This window comes from Haplochromis burtoni, unplaced genomic scaffold (assembly GCF_018398535.1).
Source record: "Haplochromis burtoni strain Fernald_Lab_line unplaced genomic scaffold, NCSU_Asbu1 Contig_87, whole genome shotgun sequence".
NCBI classification, from domain to species: Eukaryota; Metazoa; Chordata; class Actinopteri; order Cichliformes; family Cichlidae; genus Haplochromis; species Haplochromis burtoni.
In genome coordinates this window covers 1,540,071-1,561,990 of record NW_024582448.1, presented here as the reverse complement: position 1 = coordinate 1,561,990, position 21,920 = coordinate 1,540,071, and the positions used below count along the sequence as shown (strand labels likewise).

At 38.2% G+C, this 21,920-nt stretch overlaps 1 protein-coding gene across 4 annotated transcripts in view; it reads right to left on the bottom strand.

The window, feature by feature from the left end:
- Window positions 1-15,820, bottom strand: part of slc4a3 (solute carrier family 4 member 3) — a 64,987-nt gene extending 49,167 nt beyond the window's left edge. Inside the window, exons 1-2 of one of the 4 annotated variants that reach the window (XM_014334665.2) lie at window positions 14,923-15,820; window positions 3,971-4,375 (exon numbers count right to left, since the gene is read on the bottom strand). In XM_014334665.2, coding sequence (XP_014190151.1) covers window positions 3,971-4,024 — 54 coding nt within the window. In that variant the 5' untranslated portion in view covers window positions 4,025-4,375; window positions 14,923-15,820. The remainder of the gene's footprint in view (window positions 1-3,970; window positions 4,376-14,922) is intronic. The other 3 variants (XM_014334666.2, XM_005925772.3, XM_014334668.2) reach the window with 3 other exon arrangements.
- Window positions 15,821-21,920: the final 6,100 nt, after the last annotated feature.

The window sequence follows — 21,920 nt, the reverse complement described above, 5'->3', positions numbered from 1 at the left end:
GGTGACTCATCACTGCTTGGAGAAATTGGAAGTAACAATTTAGTCTTCAAGACATTTCAGTGCTCTTTTCACTCAAGATAATCATCTTGCTATTGTGTAAGGAAATGCTATTGCTCAAAATATGAGCAAGGATGTACACCGAGCCACACCAGAGTCTAAACAGCAGGATTTTATGACAAAAGTCAACTCATTAATTGAATCTCTGCAATTTGCTCAACTTCAATGAACTCTGATATGCAAATATGATCTGCTCATTATCCATTTATGACCTTGGATTGAACAGTTTTAAGAATTTAAACAGAGAAGGCAACTGAGCTTATTATCAGTTTTGCACAGTCCACCTAATTTCCTCTGCCAAACTATAAACTGCTCCACCAAAAGTAATTGTAGACCACTATAAGAGCAGATGGTGCAAATATGTCTCCTGAGTACAATGGGTCTTGTGCTGGCATGTTTCTGGCTGGCTAGTACGAACAATAGCAGTTAGTTTATCAATGGACTGTCAGCTAGTCCTGTAACATTGGTGCATGCGGCCGAGCTTATGTTAATTTAAAATGTTATTGCTTGCTGCCATATGGCAAAAATATAAACAATGCCTTTGGAAATATTGGAAACAAGCCCTTTGTTTTCGGTACACATGGTGCGTCAAAGGGCAGCGTTAGCCTGAGGATGACAGAACAGTAATGTCCAAATGTTTCCGATTGAATTAACAGATCCAAGTAGAAAATATTCAAAACAACAACAAATATTGTGTTTTATTGCCTATTGTACACCATTAAGGATATGGAAATATCTGCAGGCATTGCTCTCTGGTCGAAACAAGTGTTCTGGCAGCTAACTGGTGTGAAAGTGTGAACTGAGTGCTGGAGATGTTGCAGCTAAGAACTGACTTAACACCAACTCAAACAAATCATTTCATGGCTATCTGTCAAACAATCATGTAGGCTTGTTTTCTCACTTAGCTTTCTGATCTCAAGCCGCACTCGCTAACAGCACTGAAGTTTCTGGAGACCTCCTGTAGCTTTAAAGGAACACGACTCTATTGTACAAGCTGCTATAATAACATCTGCTACACAACACTTTTCTTATTCAGATTACTTACTCTTACTTATCCAGAGTAATAGAGTAACTAGCTAGTTAGACACCATGTTTCTTTAAGGACTGACCTCAATTCTATCTGAATTTAGAAGCAGGCCTTTATGTATTTAAGACATTCATGTGGATAGATGAAGCTGGTAATCAGATGCATTGCAATGAAAATGTACAATATGTCTCATAATTAGAGCAGGGCGATATGACCAAAAATATTTATCACGATATACATTTAAAAATTTGCATTAACGATATAACTGACGATATAATTGACACTAGACAAAATACTTTACAACTCCACAACTTTATTAGTGCAAAAAAAACCCATCAATGTATTTTCACTTAAACAAGCAGCTGTTTTTTTATCGCAAATGTAATAGTGCAAATGCAAATTCCTTGCTGACAGTTTAACCAAAAGGCATTTGCAGTGGGAACTGCCCGACATATCCTCAGCATAACCATGTATAATATCCACAAAACTTAAAAAGAGGTTATACACACACAATACGGTAATATTATGTTGAAGCAAAGTACGTATCACTCCGCGAGGCTCCTGACTACAATAGCCGTAATGCTCCCACAATCCATCAAGCAGTGCAGGTTCATAGCTTAGCAAAGTCGTACTAAAACATTTGACAGATTTTCGAGCGCCATGTACCACAGAAAATCATTTTGAGGTCAGTAAGCACAACCAGAATTCATACATAAGGCGCACGGGATTATAAGGGGCACTGTCGATTTTCAGAAAAATCAAAGGATTGATTTTAAGTGTGCCGTATTTTCCAAAAAAAACACGGTAAAAACAACGGCCCTCTAGCATGCTCTACCAAAAATAGTGCTTTGTTGTGTATCTGACGGACAAAGGCTAAACCAGTTCCACATCACTGAAGTTGCAGCATTTTTACAAACCAATTCTGGTTCATCCGTTTCATTCAACGATCCGCTTTCACCCTTCTCATTCTCCGTCGCCGCCATGCTTTTTCCGCCATGTGCGTATGATAATAAAGGCACTGTGCATGCTCCATATTCTATCGCGATATTTCATTTTCTTATCGTTGCCCAACATTATACCAGTATTACCGTGAACGGCATGATATGGCCCAGCCCTACTTGTAATAATACTGCCTAAGTATAAGAACAAAAGAAGAGTATTTGTAACCTTCACTTTCTGTATTGTAATGAATTCTGTATCCTGACTAAAACTCTTCAATTAAGCCATTCCTCTGGAGATGCTCAGTTAGCGGTTTTACAACTACTCTTTCAATAATGTTTAAAATAAAAGTTGGAGATTGATCTACAAATAGCTAAGACAGCTGGGTCAAGGTATGTCTTTTTTTGAGTAATGGTTTCATTACCATCATTTTAAACCGATTCTACTAAACCACTAATAAATGGTAGGACTTCTTTGAGCAATATTGTAGGAAAGGGGTCTAATAGGTGGCTGTAGCTCAGGAGGTGGAGCAGGTCATCTACTAAACAGAAGGCTGGTGATTGGATCCTGAGCAGTTCCAGTCTCCATTTGGCAAGATATTAACTCCAAGTTGCTCTCCAATGCATGCGTCAGAATAGGGCTGGGCCATATCATGCCTTTCACGGTAATACAGGTACAATGTTTGGCAACGATAAGAAAATGAAATATCACGATAGAATATGGGTAAAACGCGCATGCGCAGTGCCTTTGTTTTCATACGCACATGGCGGAAAAAGCATGGTGGCGACGGAGAATGAGAAGGGTGAAAGCGGATCGTTGAATGAAATGGATGGTTTTTTGGAAAATACGGCAGACTTAAAATCAATGCTTTGATTTTTCTGAAAATCGACAGTGCCCCTTATAATCCCATGTGCCTTATGTATATATTCTGGTTGTGTTTACTGACCTCGAAACGATTTTATGTACACGGCGCTCGAAAATCTGTCAAATGTTTTAGTACGACTTTGCTAAGCTACGAAGCCGCACCGCTTGATGGATTGTCGGAGCATTACAGCTATTGTAGTCAGGAGCCTCGCGGAGTGATACGTACTGTGCTTCAACATAATATTACCGTATTGTGTGTGTATAACCTCTTTTTAAGTTTTGTGGATATTATACATGGTTATGCTGAGGATATGTCAGGCAGTTCCCACTGCAAATGCCTTTTGGTTAAACTGTCAGCAAGGAATTTGCATTTGCACTATTAAATTTTTATATAACTTTAATGCAGATAAAAAACAGCTGCTTGTTTAAGTGAAAATACATTGATTATTTGTTTGTTTTATTGCACTAATAAAGTTGTGGAGTTGTAAAGTATTTTGTCTAGTGTCAATTACATCGTCAGTTATATCGTTATCGCAAATTTTTAAATGTATATCGTGATAAATATTTCTGGTCATATCGCCCTGCTCTGCGTCAGAATATGAATGTTAGATAGAAAGCACTAAAGCGTATGAATGGGTTAATGCGGTTGTATAAAGTGCTTCGGAGCTCCAGGACAATAGAAAAGTGCTATATAGAAATCAGTCCATTTAATAGACACGTTGATGGTTTGTAGAACGTATGCATTGAAGTTAACACCAAAACTCAAGCACTTCTGATTTAAGGCTTTCTTTTTCAGTGGAGCAAAAGTATCCAAGGTCATACGCAGTGAGGATGTAAGACTGTTAACAAGATAACCGACCTCTGTGGGAGTAGAGTTCAGGTAGCTGCTCTGCACTGTGTTTGCACATGGCATTGAAAAAGATGAAAGAAAATGAACTGCATTCTTGAAGTTTCAAATAGACATCTACTGTAATGACATTCATTAACCCCTCCTGTGCAATCCATTATTATATTATTATGCTAACTATCGTTATGTTTATTTTTATAAGAACAGGTTCAGTTTAAGAAAACAATACTTCTTACCTGCTGTAGGTTTATTAACACATCTATGTCAGGGGCATGACCTCCTGTAGCCATGGGGCCCGGCAAGCAGCCAGAGGGTAGAGCAGACCTCTAAAACGTGCAGGGTCCCGCAGGGAAGTGGACTAGTGTGGCTGGAATGAGGGGAGACTGGCTATGGAATTGCTGTGAGGAAGATGATGCGGTGGACGTGACTGGACCAACAAGAGTGGTCCAAGAAGTGGGTGACAAAGGTCAAAGTGTTTAGGTGTTGGGGTGAGGTAGGGTTTGTGTCTTTGGGAGAGGGGAATAAGCAGGAGAGAGAAAGAGGGAAAGAAGGGCTGCACGGCAGGAACCTGGAGGAGGACGGGATCAGCCCTTCTCTTTCACTGCTGGGGATCCAGGAAGCCTTTGGGGTGGCATAACCTGCTGGAGAATGAACAGGGTAGGAGGTTAGCAGTCAGATATGATGGATAGTTTCTCCAGTGACCAAGCACATGTAAGGTTATATAGTACATAATCACCATATGCTGATGGATAAACATCCAAAGAAACACAGTCATATATAACCACAAATTACACACAGTAAACTAAAAGTCCACAGACAAATCTGAAAACAAAATGTGAATCAGAGAATCTAATTTTAATTTTTTCCTTTTTAAAAAATGTTGAGGTTTTTTTTAAGCTAGGTAGCTTAGCATAATTACAGGAAGTGGTCCAAATTAAACAATGTTCTGTAAAAACATAACAAAATCCACCTATAAGCAAGTCTAAAGTTTGCTAATACTGATTATAAAGCGCTTTGAGTGCTCAGAGTAGAAAAGCTTTATATAAGAACGAGTACCACAAAAAGATGTTGGAGGTGTTTGCTTACAGATTGTACTGCCTTGTACAAAGGCAGGGTAGCTGCTTTGACCTTTTGCAGCTATGAGCTGGTTGGCTTGTACATTATTATTTATGTAAAAGTATATTCAGGTGGTAGTAATGTAATTGACATTTTAAAACATGCACGTAGCTTTTGCTGTGGAAAAAGAAAAAAAAATGAAGCTACATGAATTTTACTTGAATGTCACTAGATGTCGATAGCTGTGGTTAGAAAAAAATACTTAAGCCTACGCTGTTCTGGTGAGTTTATGAGCTCACTAAATTATTTTGGATCGTACTGAATAACAAAAACTCCTTTTTTTTGTAAATCATGATCACTAGCCAATGAGCATGCTGCCTATGAGACAAAAAATTGTTAAACTGAAAAAAAGTCTGAAGGTTTGGTCACTGACTGCTTGGCTTTTTATGTCATAATTGAAAATGTGGCCAATAAAAGTATATAATTGAGTGACGGTAATAACATTTAATACGTAAAATGGTATTACGGTAGAATTATTTGTCTTTGGTGTAGTGTGACCTAGATAAGTTAGTTAAGCTATTTATTACAGTAAGTCAGGTAAAGTAATTATATATTTGAAACAGCTATTTCCCCACTTCTCACCTAGCTGACATTGGCAGGGAAACAGGGAAATCTAGAGCTCTGTACCAGAAAATACCAGACTGATGCAAAAACCAGCTCACTGTGAGTCTCAGTGGGACTGTTACCATTATGTTAAAATTAAATTTCCAGATAGAAATTAGCATCTTACCAGCTAAGTGACTGTTAAGATATCTTCACAGGTCATTACTGCTGGTGCTCCATGAATTAAATGATTTCAAGTCTTTAGATCAGTTTCATAATTTGAAAACCCCAGTAGCACACATACACAAAGAGCAGACAGCTGAATCATCCTGAAAATGTCAAAAATAAATGCTAGTGATTGGACTGGTCTCAACATGATGGAAAACAGGTGCTTCTCTTCCATGTAAACATGCCGGTTGTTGGTCTGTAATTATATTATTCTGGGCAGTGCAGGAGGGGACGGGGCAGGGGAAGAGCTGCCATTTAAAATCCACTAACTCCTCCAAAGACTGAGTCTGTGCTGTCTATAATTTTGGTGTGCCTACATTGCTTTGCCAGACCAGACAGAGAAGGAAATACCAGAATACACTAATCCGAAAATCCTTCTGTCATGCGCAGGCTTTGCTTTGATTAACTCATATTTTTGATTTATTGAGCTAATAATACCCCTTGGTTTTTATAAGGCTTCGCTGCAGTATAAACAAGAAGGACGCAAAACAGAAAACATTAGGCTAAATTAAGCAAATAATAAGTAAGAATGTACTGCCAACATAAAATAGTCATGGGAATTAATGAAACCCAGTTAAATCAACCCTGAGTGACCAGTTGTGTTTGGTGTTGCCGTTTTCCCACAGTCACAATATGAGGCTTCACATCTGTCTCAGTTTTATTCAGCTGACTCACTTGCTCCCTTTGAGACATTTACATTTGGCTCACAGCTCACATTATACACAAGGCACTACACAAATAGAAGTACTGTAGGCTGCTGAGATCTAGAGCAGTTTGAGGTTATGTCTTTAACAGTGAGGTACTATGCACATGCACTCCATAGTACTGCATTAACAGTTCAGTACACAGCAGATGCATACACCTCCCCTGCATAACCACAGGCTAATCCATTGTGAGTAACTCTCAGTGTTTTAAAGCACAGCTTTATGGATATGCAACGAAAATATACATCAAGCAATGTGAATATGGAGTGGTAACGGGGTGAACATGGAGTAGGTAGTCACACCACAAAGCTGACCCATATCTTGCCCTGCCTACCACCACCCAGACCAGTGCCCAGTGATATCAAATGTCTCACCCCCTTGACACAGCCATGTAATCAGAGAGCTCTGAATGGTTCTGCCTTTGAATGTGTGAAAGGATTGATATATTAGTGATTGTGTTACAGACACTGGTGGCGGAAGCAGCTGAGGAACGCCAACATTAAAAAAAAAGGAAAACAAAAGGCCTGGTAAACATCCAGTCTGCAATACAAAGAATCAGGGTGACTGGTCAGGGTGTGATACCTACAGAGAAAAGTAAAGATGAGATGACGGTAAAATATTCCGCTGGATTTCTGTTAAACATCAGCAACTGAGCAAGAAAGAAAAAACATATTTATATGACGATGCAATGATTGCATAACGAATGTGAGAAAGAAATCCTTGTCATATCACAAGTACATGGCAGGTTGGCAGATATGCCAAAAAATGTGTTTACAGACAGGCATTTCATTTGCTCAGATTACTATGTAAAGTGGATGCTTAACCTTGCAATTGACTTTATAAATACCGTCATTCTGGGCTCCCTCTGCTTGACAGCCACCTTGTTTAAACTGTTACCTGTTTCAAGAGATCAGCATAAAATATCAACTGCCAAAAGTAATTCGATCACAAGGTCTAGAAGTTAGAAACAAGCTGTAAAAAAGTACCACAAGAATTCTCTAGACTAGGAGGTTTAAGGACTAGTCACGGAGTTAATGGAATTGAATAACCATACCAATTCTGAATGTACACTAATACTGATGTCAATAGTTGGGCCTATTGGTGGTTAACCCTTTAAGACCTACCATAGAAACAAGTCCGCCAGAGTTATCTTTATATTTTTACATGCTGTAGTGCCATTTTTGGGAGCATTTCAAGTTGCTATACATCAATACAACTGTTATAGCCCAAATTTTAATAATATGTATGCATTAAGTCTATAATAACTACATAAATAAAAAGTGCAAAAAAGTGCAATAAACTACAAAAGATGTAAAATCGTATTTGGGTTGGTTTTTTTAAAATATATTTCTAGTTAGAGAAATTTAAATTTCACGGGGCGATCGTGGCTCAAGAGTTGGGAGTTCGCCTTGTAATCGGAAGGTTGCCGGTTTGAGCTCCGGCTTGGACAGTCTCGATGGTTGTGTCCTTGGGCAAGACACTTCACCCGTTGCCTACTGGTGGTGGTCAGAGGGCCCGGTGGCGCCAGTGTCCGGCAGCCTCGCTTCTGTCAGTGCGCCCCAGGGTGGCTGTGGCTACAATGTAGCTTGCCATCACCAGTGTGTGAATGGGTGGATGACTGGATGTGTAAAGCGCTTTGGGGGCCTTAGGGACTAGTAAAGCGCTATATAAATACAGGCCATTTACCATTTAGAGAAATTTAAGAGGTTTGTCCCTCAAAACTGTAAATACAAAAAAGTTGCACAAAGTAGTTTCTAACAACAGGAAATTAATTTTGAGTGTCTTCATAGTTTTATTTTTGAAATACACCAAATTTTATATAGTGCTGGAAAAACAAAAATAAATATTATAATGCAAATTTGCAAAAAAACAGCAGGTGCATCAAAATAAACTATTTACCGCAGTGCAATTTGAGTTCTAAGCATCCCAGAAACTATTCAAAAAAGCATGAAGTCAGACATGACTTTTAAAATCACCAGTACAGGCTTATAAGGTCCCTAAGGTAAAAAACTACATTTTCCGCGAAAAAGACGTCACTTCCGGTTTCGGCCAGGTAATGGTGGACACGCGATAGTTCGCGCTGACGTCTATTCCAACAAAGGAAGTGTTATGAACAGTTGATCAGATCGGCAAAGCGTGTTTCTGGAATATTATATTTTTGTTGCTGCTGTTTGTATTTTTGTTGCTGCAAGCGCTTTTTATGCTGTTTTTGCAAAGCCATATGTGGAACAACAAGATGATGACATAAGATGTAAGTACAACTCCTCCGGTTTCATGTGCAATACAATTATTGTGCTAGCTTGCATGGTTCTGGTTCTACAGGGATTTAAAAATAGTTACGCAAAACGGAGCGTGCCCTCTCCGACCAGTTTTAAAGGGTTAATACTATACATTGTAATACATATACTATTGTAGATTTACAAGACATCTGATGATGTTATGAAGTTCTGAGTAAACATGGTATTTACTAACATTTGATAGACCAATTAATACATGACTTATTAATAAAGAAATGTACTAACATATTAAATAATAAATATAATAACTGCAACCCCACTTAATTTAAATTTGCCTATGTGTTTTTTTTTTATTACCTCTATATAGTAGAAAGTCAAGCCCAGGCCTACTCTCATATTTACAGTCCCTGCACCTGTGCAAGCTGCTTTGCAACCCAGCTCCATTATATCTCCTTCTTCCCATGTTTGTCTTTTTTAATTGATGCCTGCTCTGTACTGAATGTGGACTCTCACCACTTCTCTCCCCACCTTCAGATTTCCGTACATCCATCAAAGTGCTGGGATGACCCCAAAAACAACAAAATTAATGCTCTGATTTATTTCCTTTTAGGCTGTGATTTTGACATTAGTATTTCTTTAAGCAAAATAAATGAATTAAACTAAATAAGTAATAAATATGTAATAAAACTTTTTTTTTTATAAAGAGAAAGCTAAACAGTGTATGTTGACTCACTTCCTGGATTAAATTTTATGTTGTTGAATTTATGACTTTTAGTCATCGTTAAAAATAAAAGTTGTGAGTAGCCAAAATGAGTTTGGCTTTTTAAATGAGTTTAAAAGGCCAAACTCACTCATATTTCAGCCTTCGATATATGAGTGAGGAGCATGGACATCTGGAAGCATCTTGGTTTAGGACTGCTGCTCGACCATGTTGAAAGAAGCCAGCTGAGGTAGTTCTGGCATCTGGTCACGATACCTCCTAAGCACCTCCCTTTGGAGGGTTTCCCGGCACGCTCAACAGGAGGAGATCCCAGGGTATTCCCACAACCCACTAGAGAGAATGTTTATTTCTTCTGGCCTGAAAATGCCCCATGATCCCCCAGGAGGAACTGGATGTATCGCCCTGCCCAGGACATCTAGGACACTTTACTTAGCCTGCTGCCACTGTGACCTAGCTTGTGATATAATGGTTGGATGTCAGAAACTTAAGTTCCCCCCCAGCTCTATGTACTTGTTGAACGTTATCTGATCATACTTGTTTTGGAAAAACTTTGTGTTCAAAAACTGGTTTCAATCATTTTTTTTTAGAATGTCCTTTTATTAGAACAAAGGGACATTTTAAAAAATCTTATGCCGACACAGAAATAGCACAAAAGTGAAGTTTGTAATTTAAAAGAAAAATCACAGGTTCCAGGAGTACTAGCCTATGTGCAAGAAGTGGCTGTTACGCAGCCATCTGCTCATAACCATTTCATAACCGTGGCTCGGGGGGTTGGGAAGCGTATCTGTAACCGGAAGGTCGCCGGTTCGATCCCTGGGCTCTCTGTCCTGGTCGTTGTGTCCTTGGGCAAGACACTTTACCCTACCGCCTACTGGTGTTGGCCAGAGGGGCCGATGGCGCGATATGGCAGCCTCGCTTCTGTCAGTCTGCCCCACGGCAGCTGTGGCTACAACTGTAGCTTGCCTCCACCGGTGTGTGTGAATGCGGATGACTCGGTGTGTAAAGTGCTTTGGGTGCCTTGAAAAGCGCTATATAAATCCAATCCATTATTATTATGAACACATTAGTTGTTGTATTAAACGGCAAATACAAGTACTTAATTTATTGACTACATTAATGTGATTAATAATTCTTGCCTTGTGAGCATCTGCAGTGCACTTTTGACCAAGGAGGGTTAGGGTCACTCTTTCTACCATGTTTGCTGGGTATAACCGCATTTTGAGAATTTAAAGTAATATATCACTAGTTCCAAACTTCGCAAAGAAAAACCACCATATATGTCTCAGTTAACCCAAGTGATAGAGTATTTTCAGGGGAATTCAGTTTGATTTATATAAGAAGAAGAAGCTAATTTGTTTTTGTGTCTGACTGCAAACTTTTTGTTTATCATGCATAAATTAGCAGAGTGTAATGTGCACAGAGGCAGAAAGCCACAGATGCTTGTAGAGTTACTGTTCAACAGCTTGGTGTTTGTGACACATCATTTAATCAAGGTAATCGCAGCGGATCAATACATCTAATGGAGCCATCTTTTGGTGCAGCCATTTGCAAATTAGATGTTGTAGCCCCCAGATGGCTGCAGGGACTCAACTAACAGCACTTTAAAAAGACTTTTAATCTAATGTGGCATAACAGCACCACATGGCACATATTCAAGTTAAATAACGTTGAACAAAAATAGAGGTATTTAGTATTTTAAAGACTCTTAAAACCGATACTGATATATCAGATTTTAAAAATCTGATATTCCAGTATATCGGACAATATTTTTTTTTTGTTTCCGACACATATAGCATCAACAGATTTTCTTAATATTTTTTAAGCTATTTATTTACTCGTTTACACTTTGCCCGACTCATCTTGGATCAGCCTGTTGTTGTATTTCTGTGTTACCAGCAGAGAAGTTGAAAAATGCCCTCTGGTGGCCAAACTATGTAACACCAACACTCACAACATGGCCTTGGGTGTTTCTGCCGTGTCCTCTTTACTTTTTCAAATGTTCATTTATCAAACATTATAAGTGCTGATATTTGTAGATCCGCAAATAGCTAATATAGGCTTTATTGTATTACTTGCTTTTGCCTTGTAGCCTTTTATGTAATATGGGATGTGAGACAGTATATTTTAGAGCCTTAACCACAGAGAAAAACACAACAATTTCAGAAGTATTAATTTAGTCAGTTAATTGTGGTGTGACATTGTTAAACTGGTAAGCATCGCCCACGTTAGTGTTCTGTACTGGCAGCTACTGCGGCTCTTTATAGGATGTCAAGAAACTGTCATTAAAAATTGAATTTTTCTATGTAAGAGACAAGATTCAAGACTTGTTAGAAGCTTGTATAACTAAATTGTAGATGAAGTCATTTTATGCTACTCAGAAAAGATGCTAATGACATAAGTAAAAAAGGGTGAAATAAATAAGAACCTGTGGCTGGGATGTGGCATCTTATTAACTTTAATTTTTGACTGATAAAAAAATGTTAATGCAAACTGCTTCCCCTCAGGTAACAGAAAAGTCCATTTCATTTCTAAATCAAGTATAGTAAGCATGAAGCCCATGACTGTATGCAGGACAGATTCACCCAAAAGGTGCCATGGGAAAATTTAAATTTAAGGTAAACCTCGAAATGTTTACCTGGTGTCCCTGAGATTTTGCTGCTTCATCATACTAAGCAATTGTAATGAAAACAAAGAAACCAAAGAAAGAGAGTGGTCGAGTTTGACAAAGAATTAGTCTTGGCATCAGTGTAGAGACATCTTGCAGACTTTCACAGTGCACACTGACAAACATGGACAGGACCTCACATACAGTGCAGAGGGAGAGTGTAAGATCGCGACTTGCTGTTAACCACATTTAACCTGTTAAATCACATGTATCAGCCTGAATACTGCTAAAAGCGTCATGTAAATATAATCTGTGCAGACCACTGCTGCACACAAACTCATCTACTAGTCTCAAAGACTGCAGTAACAACCACTTCTCCAACTCCAGGCCAGATCGGGGCACTTCAGACACAGCAGTGAGCTATTTCTTCATATATACATCTAAATTTAGAGATAAGTGGGCAGCAAACTCAGAGACATGATGGCTCATAATTCTACAAAGCCTCAAACTTGAACACAATGATGCTACAGACTTAGAGTGCAATATTTTAAGCTTGACGACCAAAAAGTATAAAGCTCTTTTCATAACTATAGTCATCAGTTTTGTGCATTCATATTGTGAGACTGGAACGACAATGATAAATTATTTATTCAATCTGATTTAATTCAGACACTGAATTTATCATTAATCCATTTCTAATTTCTATCTCAGACGCCATAAACAATTTATATCACAAAATCAATGTTAATAAAACCAAACGGAGAAAAGACTAATGTGTTTATGTAAAGCTCTTTTTTGAATTCAAACTGAGAATAAATTACATTTCATTGGTGCTGTTAACAGCAGTTATACATAACATTTTAAATAATTCAACAACAGAAACAAGATGACTGTGACTCTCTACAAAGTTTTTATTGCAACCATAAGTAGACAAAAATGAAAAGAGCTACTAGGTTATTCTGTCAACCTAAAACTAGGTTTGATAAATCATTTTCATTTTCATCAGAAGAAATGACCTGAAATCAATTTGTGTACTAAAATGACTGAATACACAGAGAAAGTGTATTTAGTTTTATTCTTTGTCAGTACAATTGGACAACACAAATCTATTGAGATGTCTAAATTACTCAGAATAAGGGGTATTAAAAATATTTTGTCTTTGTACTATAACAACGTTGTTGATTTTCCTAAAACTAGTCTCGGACAAACACCATCCATATTACAGTCATTTTAAAAAATAAAACTACCACTGACTTTTTTCAGGGGAAAAAACTAAAATAAAATTTTAAAAAAAACTGAAGCAGATTTCTGTCCCGTCTTCACCCCCAACCAGTCACCAGATGGACACCTGAGCCTGGTTTTCCTGGAGGTTTCTTCCTGTTGAAAGAGAGTTTTTCCTTCTCACTGTCGCCAAACCACTTGGTCATAGAGGGTCATATGTTGGGGTTTCCTCTGTTTTCCCTGTATTATTCTTTTGTATACAAATAAAGCACTGTGAGGCAACTGTTGTTGTGATTTTGTGATACATAAATAAAACTGAATTGAATTGAAAAAGATTTGGCACAGTAATGGTGATCTTCTTTTAAAGAAGATAGACACCTACTGTTCAACTTTTAGCAATAATATAAGTATGATGGGCGAGTCAACCATTTTCAACCAGAGTGAAGTGTACTCAAAGAATTCTTACAGTAAAGACTTGTGATTGTCACTACTGTGAATCTAAATATCCACATGTTGCTACCATCAGATCAAAATGACTTTGGTTTACTACCAAGCTAGTTGCCTATTTGATGATTGTTTCTACTTAGCTCTTGTTATAGTAACTTGTTTTGGCAGTGACACCTGGTAAGTTGTTCCAGTAATACAAGTACTTTTCGCAGTAATATATTATGTAAGGTATTACAAGTCAGATTTTCAGTTTTTCCAATTAAGTCCATATTATTTTTGCATGTTTTTCACTTAATTTTACTGACGTACCTGTTTTTCAATTACTAATCAAACTACACCAGCTTTAACCAAACCAAACCAACAAACTAGCTCATTAGTGCAAACAGTCTAATAAAATTACTTCCTCAACAAAACAGAGGAATAAACTTCTGGACTGGTCAGTTTCAGTTTTCTCAAATATTTATTTTTCAATCCTTAACATTAGCATTTTGGCTGCTACAACGTTTGGCTTTTAGCCCCAAAAGTGACCATACTGGGAAGAGAGGATAAGGGTTAAGTTAACAGCTATGGCTACAAGCTGAAAGCATCCACTGAATGAGTGCAAAACACAGATACATAAACCAGCTAATTAGTATAAAGTAACCGACTAATGAAATAGTCAGATGTGCTATACCACACAGCAGCCCATATTACATGTCAGATAATGTCATTAACTTCTCCAACAGCACAAACATAGTCAAGAGGTCCAATTCAGTGACTTGAATTAGTGATCATTTTTCAATTTTTTCAATATTCAATATTTGTTTCACAAATTTCTTTCCAAGATTTCAATAAAACTGAAAAATAACACCAAAGTAACTGCAGTTTTCCACATCTTAAAATGTTTGGCAAACAGGAATAAAAACTTGCAAAGTGCCTGATGTGGTCCGCGAGCATATTAACAATACTAATACTATCAAAATCACTGCCTTGCACTTGGATGGAGGCAGGAATGAGAGCAAGATAACTTAAACACGGGGCAATTCTTCACTCTACTACAGGCAGAGAGGAAATGATTCTCACAGGGTAACCTGAGCCTCTACACATTATGGCAAATCGTTCATGCTTTATTATAAAATGTGAGTGTTTATGTAATGTAAACTGAATTATGCTGTCATAAAATGCAAACAGGGAGTGAGATGAAACCTCCGAAAGGCTCCTTGTTTATTTATGATAGCTGAGCAGCCCTTCTGGAGGACATATTGTCAGCTGAAATCCCACTCAGCTCCTTGTGGCTCAGACATAAGTGGCTCGATGATCAATACTCGCACTCAATTCTGAAATTCCTTATTTATAAAAACAGAGAAGCACAAAGGTGCCAGGTTACCTCCACTCCGCTGGTTTCCACGGGAACAAACAGGCAGCTTCTTTAAACCTTCAGTTCCTGGAAATCCTCCAAAAGCAGCCCGAGTTTACTCTCCTCAGCAGACGACGGTTGCTGAGTCATTACTATGTGACCTTACCGCCACCTCCAGCTACTGTTTGAACTTGAACGTCGGACTATTTCACACAATCCAGAGCCACCGATCTGCTGCGAGCGACAACTAGAGCTACTTTCTGCGATAAAACAACAATATCGACTATCAGCGTACTACAATGAGCACAACGCCACCGCCTCCGACTCGGAGGAACGCTGCTCCACCTGCACAATGAGTAATGAAGACGTATCTGCCTCTCCAGCAGCCCCTGCACCCGCAGACAGCGCTGCACCTGCGAGGACTCACTCTGCAGCCTTCCTTTGCAAGCTGGCATGTCTCAGTTTGAGCGAAAGCATTAAATCCGCAGCATTAAGCAGCCATTTACTTTGCCAAAGCACATGCATGTCTTTGCTGCACGGCAATTATCCACGCAGCATCACGCTGATGCCACGGTGCGTAGCTGCCCACTCAAAACTCAACCCTGTAACGCTTGCATGGATCATTTCGCGGACTTACCTGCGTTTTCACAGAGCAGTCTGCACAGAGGAGAAGGAGCTAGAAGCGGGAGATGAGGCGACTATAGGACGCAGCAGCGGGGCTGGTTCACTCTATAACCTTTACTGGAGACACGCGAGGCAGCCTGCTGGATCTGCCAAAGGATGCTCAGGCTGACCACGTGACTGGGGAGGACAACCAGCCTATCTCAAGTTACCGATGGACACAAAATTTAGAGCTTAATCTCAGAAGAGTCAGAGCAGCAGGCAAAAGCAACAAAAAACACACAAAAAACCTCTTCAGTAAACAATTCCTACGAGACAGATGACCAGCTGTTTAAATATATATATAAGTGGAAGTATAACAATATGCCTCAACACATGTGGATTAATCATGCTGGCATGACTACACCAGGAATAGCATTATCAGAAAAACTGGAGGAGTAGTTCATAGTTTTACACTAGAGCAGGGCGATATGGCCAAAAATATTTATCACGATATATATTTGAAAATTTGCGACAACGATATAACTGACGATATAATTGATGCGAGACAAAATACAACTCCACAACATTACTAGCGCAAAAGGACAACCTTGCATTTATTTTAACTTAAACAAGAAGCTGGTTTTTATGTACATTAAAGCTTTATAAAAATGTAACAGTGCAAATGCAAATTCCTTGCTGAAAGTTTAACCAAAAGGCATTTCCAGTAGAAATGGGCTGACATATCCTGAGCATAACCATGTATAATATCCACTGAAGTTAAAAAGAGGTGCTTTGCAACATTAAACTGCAGTGTGCAGTACGTATTTTTCGGACCATAAGGTGCACGGGATTATAAGGCACATTAAGCGAAACAAAGCAGTCAGATAAATCAAACTTTATTAAACTCATTCTTCTTGCTTCCTCCACTTCTGTACCATTGATTCATTAATGTTGAATTCTCTGGCAGCTGCTCTATTCCCATGTTGTTGCAGTATATTAATGACTAACCTCGTATTGTGGATGGATTATCTCAGTTGTTCTCCTGACTGAAGTTTGGTCCGTTTACAGCATCCTGCCATGCGATTGCATTTGTCTCTAACCATCAGGAACTTTAACGTTAACTTTTATAAGTGGAAAAGTGTTAGTGTTCGTCCTCCAGCTTCACTGTTTATGTTATGCTAACATAGCTGTGTCGCTAGCGATCACGTAGCACATCATTATATACCAGCTAGCCCAACTTCAGTAACCCTACAAACGTCACTGCTGTTTAGTTTCCTGTCTTCATTTATGTTGGAAGTGATAGCAGAGCTGTACGTTTGATTTTTTTCAGAAATCTCTCAGTCAGAACATGCTATATCATGCTTAGGTAACTAGCGAAACTAGCGAGCTAACTTCCGCTAGCTTCCTGCTAACTTCTAACTCCGTTAAATGTAATAACATTTTGTTTTCATGGATGCCTGGAAGTTAAACTTCATAGTTACACCTGGTAAAGCAGCAATGCTGATCGTTTTATTAAAGATGAAAGAATTTAGACAGTTTTTAACTCTAGTGATGCTGCAGTGTTCGTTTGACCTGAAGAGGGGGTTTAGGACCCAGATTACTCCCAGATTTAAGAGCATCTTAGTCCGACAAATACGACAATAACGACGGCCGCTTGCATGTTCTGCAAAAAAATGTGCTTTGTCGTGTATCTGACGGACAAACACCAAACCAGTTCCACATCACTGAAGTTGCACCATTTTTACAAACCAATTCTGGTTCATCTGTTTCACTCAACAATCGGCCATGTGCGTATGAAAACAAAGGCACTGTGAATCCGCGTTTTACTCATATTCTATTGCGATATTTCATTTTCCTATCGTTGCCTAACATTATACCGGTATTACCGTGAACGGTATAATATGGCCCAGCCCTATTTTACACTATGCCAAGTCACCCTCGAACCTTATGTGTGGCACCAGAACAGTTTGTGTTTTTCAGGTCTGTACTCATGAACTGCCGGTTTTGCATCATCATCATCATCATTATTATTATTATTATTATTATTATTGTTATTGTTGTTGTTTCCAAAAATAAAAATAAAATCAATACAGAAAAGAAGGAAAAAGGGCGAAAGAGTCATAACTTATGAAACCAAACCATATCAAGAAAAATAAGGGGGGATTTCAGATAGACTGGACACTATATGTATATTTTTATATTATGTATAATTCAGTTTCTCTATGCATGTATAAACATAACACGTGTGTCATCCTTTTACGTTTATAAAACTAGAATTTCTTTTAAGTGATTTTCCTCATTTTGTGCATCATTTTCTACAAATTGTACTTGTGGGTTTTTCTAATTATTTTTCTATTGAATTTTTTTTTTCTTCTTCACACTTTTGTTATTTTTCATTATGGTGTTATTTAGAAAAAAAAATCCTGATCTTGACTCTACTCTGCAGGTCTTAACTATGGTCTTAAGAATTCCAAAAAGTTGATTCTATTCATCTGGACGTAGCGTTTTCAGTTCATCGTTTCGTCACTCATCCAAGTGACTTCTTCAGTCTCAGCTGACTGCAGGTTTCCCCAATCTTATAAACAGTACATTTGCACAATAACTGAAACCAGCCCACCAAATGAACAATGGGCTATGAGGTCAGTCCCTTGATCATTAATATACAAATTGTCAAGACCATTGATCAAAGGCCATGAGTACCATTCACAGAGAGTTGGGGAACGGTTGCAATCACAGCATTGTGAGATGTGGTCTTAAGAACTTCTAGTCTTGATTGTGGACGCTGGATCTACTAGCCCTAAACTAAAACCACCATTACTGCCTCTACAAGTATGGCATGGCCTACTTAATGAACATAACCTTAAATTCTGTAGCTGCTTTTACATATAACCTTAGACATAAGAATAGCCAAGTACATACACACCTAACAGAAAAAGTCCCAGCCTTTTGATCTATGACAGATGATTTGTGTTAAATTATTAACAATGACTAATGTAGAATATGAGATATTAATAGAACAAAATAGAAATAGTAGAATAAAAGACCACAGTCAGATTAAGTGTCAAAGAGCACATCACTTCATCATTAACAAGATTACAGCTTTGTCGCTAAGTATTGAATTGACTGAAGTCCACTTACTGTAATGAGTGTTAGGACCCCCATAGGCCCCAAGAGTCCGTGCTACTTCCAATAAGCATTATTGTTGCTGCATACTGCCCTCTGGCTTGCTTAGGGACCCAGGTTTTTAAAGTCTGGTGCTGAGACTCGGCATATTGGTATGGTATGAGCTCTTTCTAATCTGCAATGGCTGGTAATACCCCACATTTATGTGCACGCCACAGACATAAACAAAACAAAATCCTAATGCTTTCATACTAATGCTCAGTTTCTTCTAATTTTGGACAACTTGACAAAGAAGTAAATAATTAAAGGTTCTTTGGCTGCTTGGATTCCACCATTTAAGCCATTATCCAGGTCATTATTGTAGCTCAGTATCTCTCTCTGTGCTGCTTGTTTTTCCAATGTGACCTCGTGTGGTTTGGCTGAGTTACATTTTGCTACCATTCAAGATAATGCTACTTTTTACAGCTTTATCAAGTCTGATTTAAGAACTGTTACTTGGTATGGTTTGGTGCATGACTTTATTGAATATTTCTCTTATTTTAAATCATACCAATATATTTTAACAGCTATTTCTAGGTTTAAAAACTCTGAATCTATAGCAGAATATGTTCATTCCAAAGACCAAAACCTGTTCCTGAATCTGCCTCATATACACTTGTTCAAAAGTCAGATTTTCTGCAAGCTATGCACCAAATGGGTTCTGCCAGTTATGACAGTCCACACTGCCAATGCTCACAAGCTCTGAGCTCTGTCCAGTGTAGGATAAATCCAGTAATAAAAATATTTGCTATAGTGTGTGGTCTACATTAGAGTACTTTGAATTTTCTTCTTCACTGTGTTTCTAGTTTTATTTTTTCAATCCTTTCAGAGAAACACACATACATGCTGTTTTATTAGAACCTTTATCTTCTTTCATATTTTCTTTCATCAAATATATTAACTGTCACAGTAATGGATGCTCATAACAACACAATTTCAAATAATGAGTGTATGCACAAGTAACCCCTGTGAACCAAAAGCTCAGGCTTCAGTGCTCGTAAAAAGAGAGCAGCTAAAACTATTTATTTTTATTACAACAATGTTCAGTACAAGATTAAAAATAAAGATTATTTTGAACTGTGAGTCCAACGACAAAAAATGGATCTGGAAATTAGCTTCAAAAGCCCCTTTAAAAATATTTGCCATGAATTCTGTGAATATTAACAGCATATGTTTCCCTCTACTGGTCTACAGGGTGCATAGCACTTATGATGACCTGACCTAAAAAATGCCCAACCACACATTCAAAAATATGAAATAAATAAATAGATAAATCAAAGTGTATCTACAAGGACTTGTAAGGCAAAAAAGGTATATTTTACTCGAGTCTAGAAATGAATAGCAACAAAAACTGACACAGAAACACAGCTAACATTACACCTGTAACATCACGTTTTAGAGTAATCAGTCTAAGATGGTATACTGTATATATTTTTGCATGCTTGTGTGATTTGTTAGATATGAAAAAATAGCAGCTGGCTAGAAAAGCTGCATATAATCAGTTGTCCACATGTCGAAATGCATGGATCAGCAGCTGGTATAAACACAGATGCAGTCTGACTGAAGGAGAGAGGAAGCAGTGTTTATAGCGCGGCCTCATCATCTCTAGATGGCATCCACTGCTTGTCAGTTGCAGTTATACAGTGAAACAATAAAACAGCTGGACACTTAAGTTCAACAGTACAGCTACATGGAAGCATTTATGTGTAATATGCAGTGGTGCAGTTCAGCATGAGGACACTGGAGTATCTCTAGTAGCAATCAAGATTTTCTCAGTTGCAGTAAAATAAAAGCTGAAGATGCCTTTTCAGCTTCTTGGGTGGAAGAGGAAAAGTAATGACACATTACAGTGACAACGAGTGTCATACAAAAATAATCACTACAGGTAAAATAAAAAATAAAAATAAAATGAACGAGTGAGCTTTGTGAGGCTGCTATATGGGATCAGTCCACTAGAGGGTAGCCTAACTTTAATTATACAAACAGTTGTGCTTGTGCATGATGCGCTTTAACCCCAATGCAGTTGCTAAAAGCTGCTTAAAGCTTATGAGCAATAACAATAAAAAATAAAGAAAGAAGGAAACAATTATTATTAACATGAATTTGTGGCAATTGGTTATCAAGGTACTGGTTACCCTGTCGAGATGGGAAGTTGGATTATATGAAAGGCTCTTTTATGAGTGGCAGGACACTCTGGTAATGTTTGAAGTTCAAAGATGTTTAAGTCTGTAAGACAGACGCTTCCTAGCTGCTGGCTCATCGAGTGGAACCGTTTCCACAGTTTGTTAAACGGAGAAGGAAAAAAGGGAAAAAAAGTGTCTTTTTCCATTGCAACATGGATGTGCCGGGCTTCCCGCTGTGAGATCATTTAGTTTGATGAGGAAAATGATTTTACACATTAAGAAAAGAGAACATCTAAGAATTGTTAGATGTTATACATTAAAGCAGAGTTAAAAGTTCAGATTATCTCCTGCTTCTGGATCGGTAGAAACAGATCCTTCACGCAACACATGTGGTGACCGTACAGGGGATGTAATCATTTTCCTAATGTTACCTCAAACTGACTTTCTCAGGCGCTCTTGAAGGATGTTTCATTGGCTCGTCACTACCCGAGGCTTGGATCTCTCGGCTGTTTGTCAAGTGATTACAAGACTTCAAAAGGGAAATGAGACTTTAAGGCCACCAGTCATTTATCTGACTCTGTTCAAACAGCTCGTGCTGTACCCCACCACTGCAAACCAAAGCCTGCTCTGCCTTATCTGTTCCCCCTCTATTTATTTAAAGCTACCTTCATTTCACTTAATGTTAACTGAGCATCAAATGTGTATGTTAATTCTAACTACCTCTATGGCAACAAACAACACCAATTCAACAACGAGCTTGTGTAACACAGTTGTTGCTACCCAGATATTTACCTCAGGGACTCGTGGAAGCCTTAACAGGGCTGAAATATGTTGGACACATTTGTCAAGTGGCCAGCAACATGACTCTAAATCAGGGGTGGGCAATTGAAGAGCTAGAAAGAGAGAGAATATTTCTCCAATATTGGCTTCTCTTTATTGGCTCCCTCCTAAAATCCAGAATTGAATTCAAAATCCTGCTACTCACATACAAGGTCTTGAATAATCAGTGCCCATCTTATCTATAAGAAATATGTTTACATTTTGGTGTGAGTACGCTAACTGTTGGATAAAATTAAGCTAATGTTTTCTTGTGCATTCTTAAGCTTAAGTAACTAGTAACACTCTCTCTTCTAATGTAAT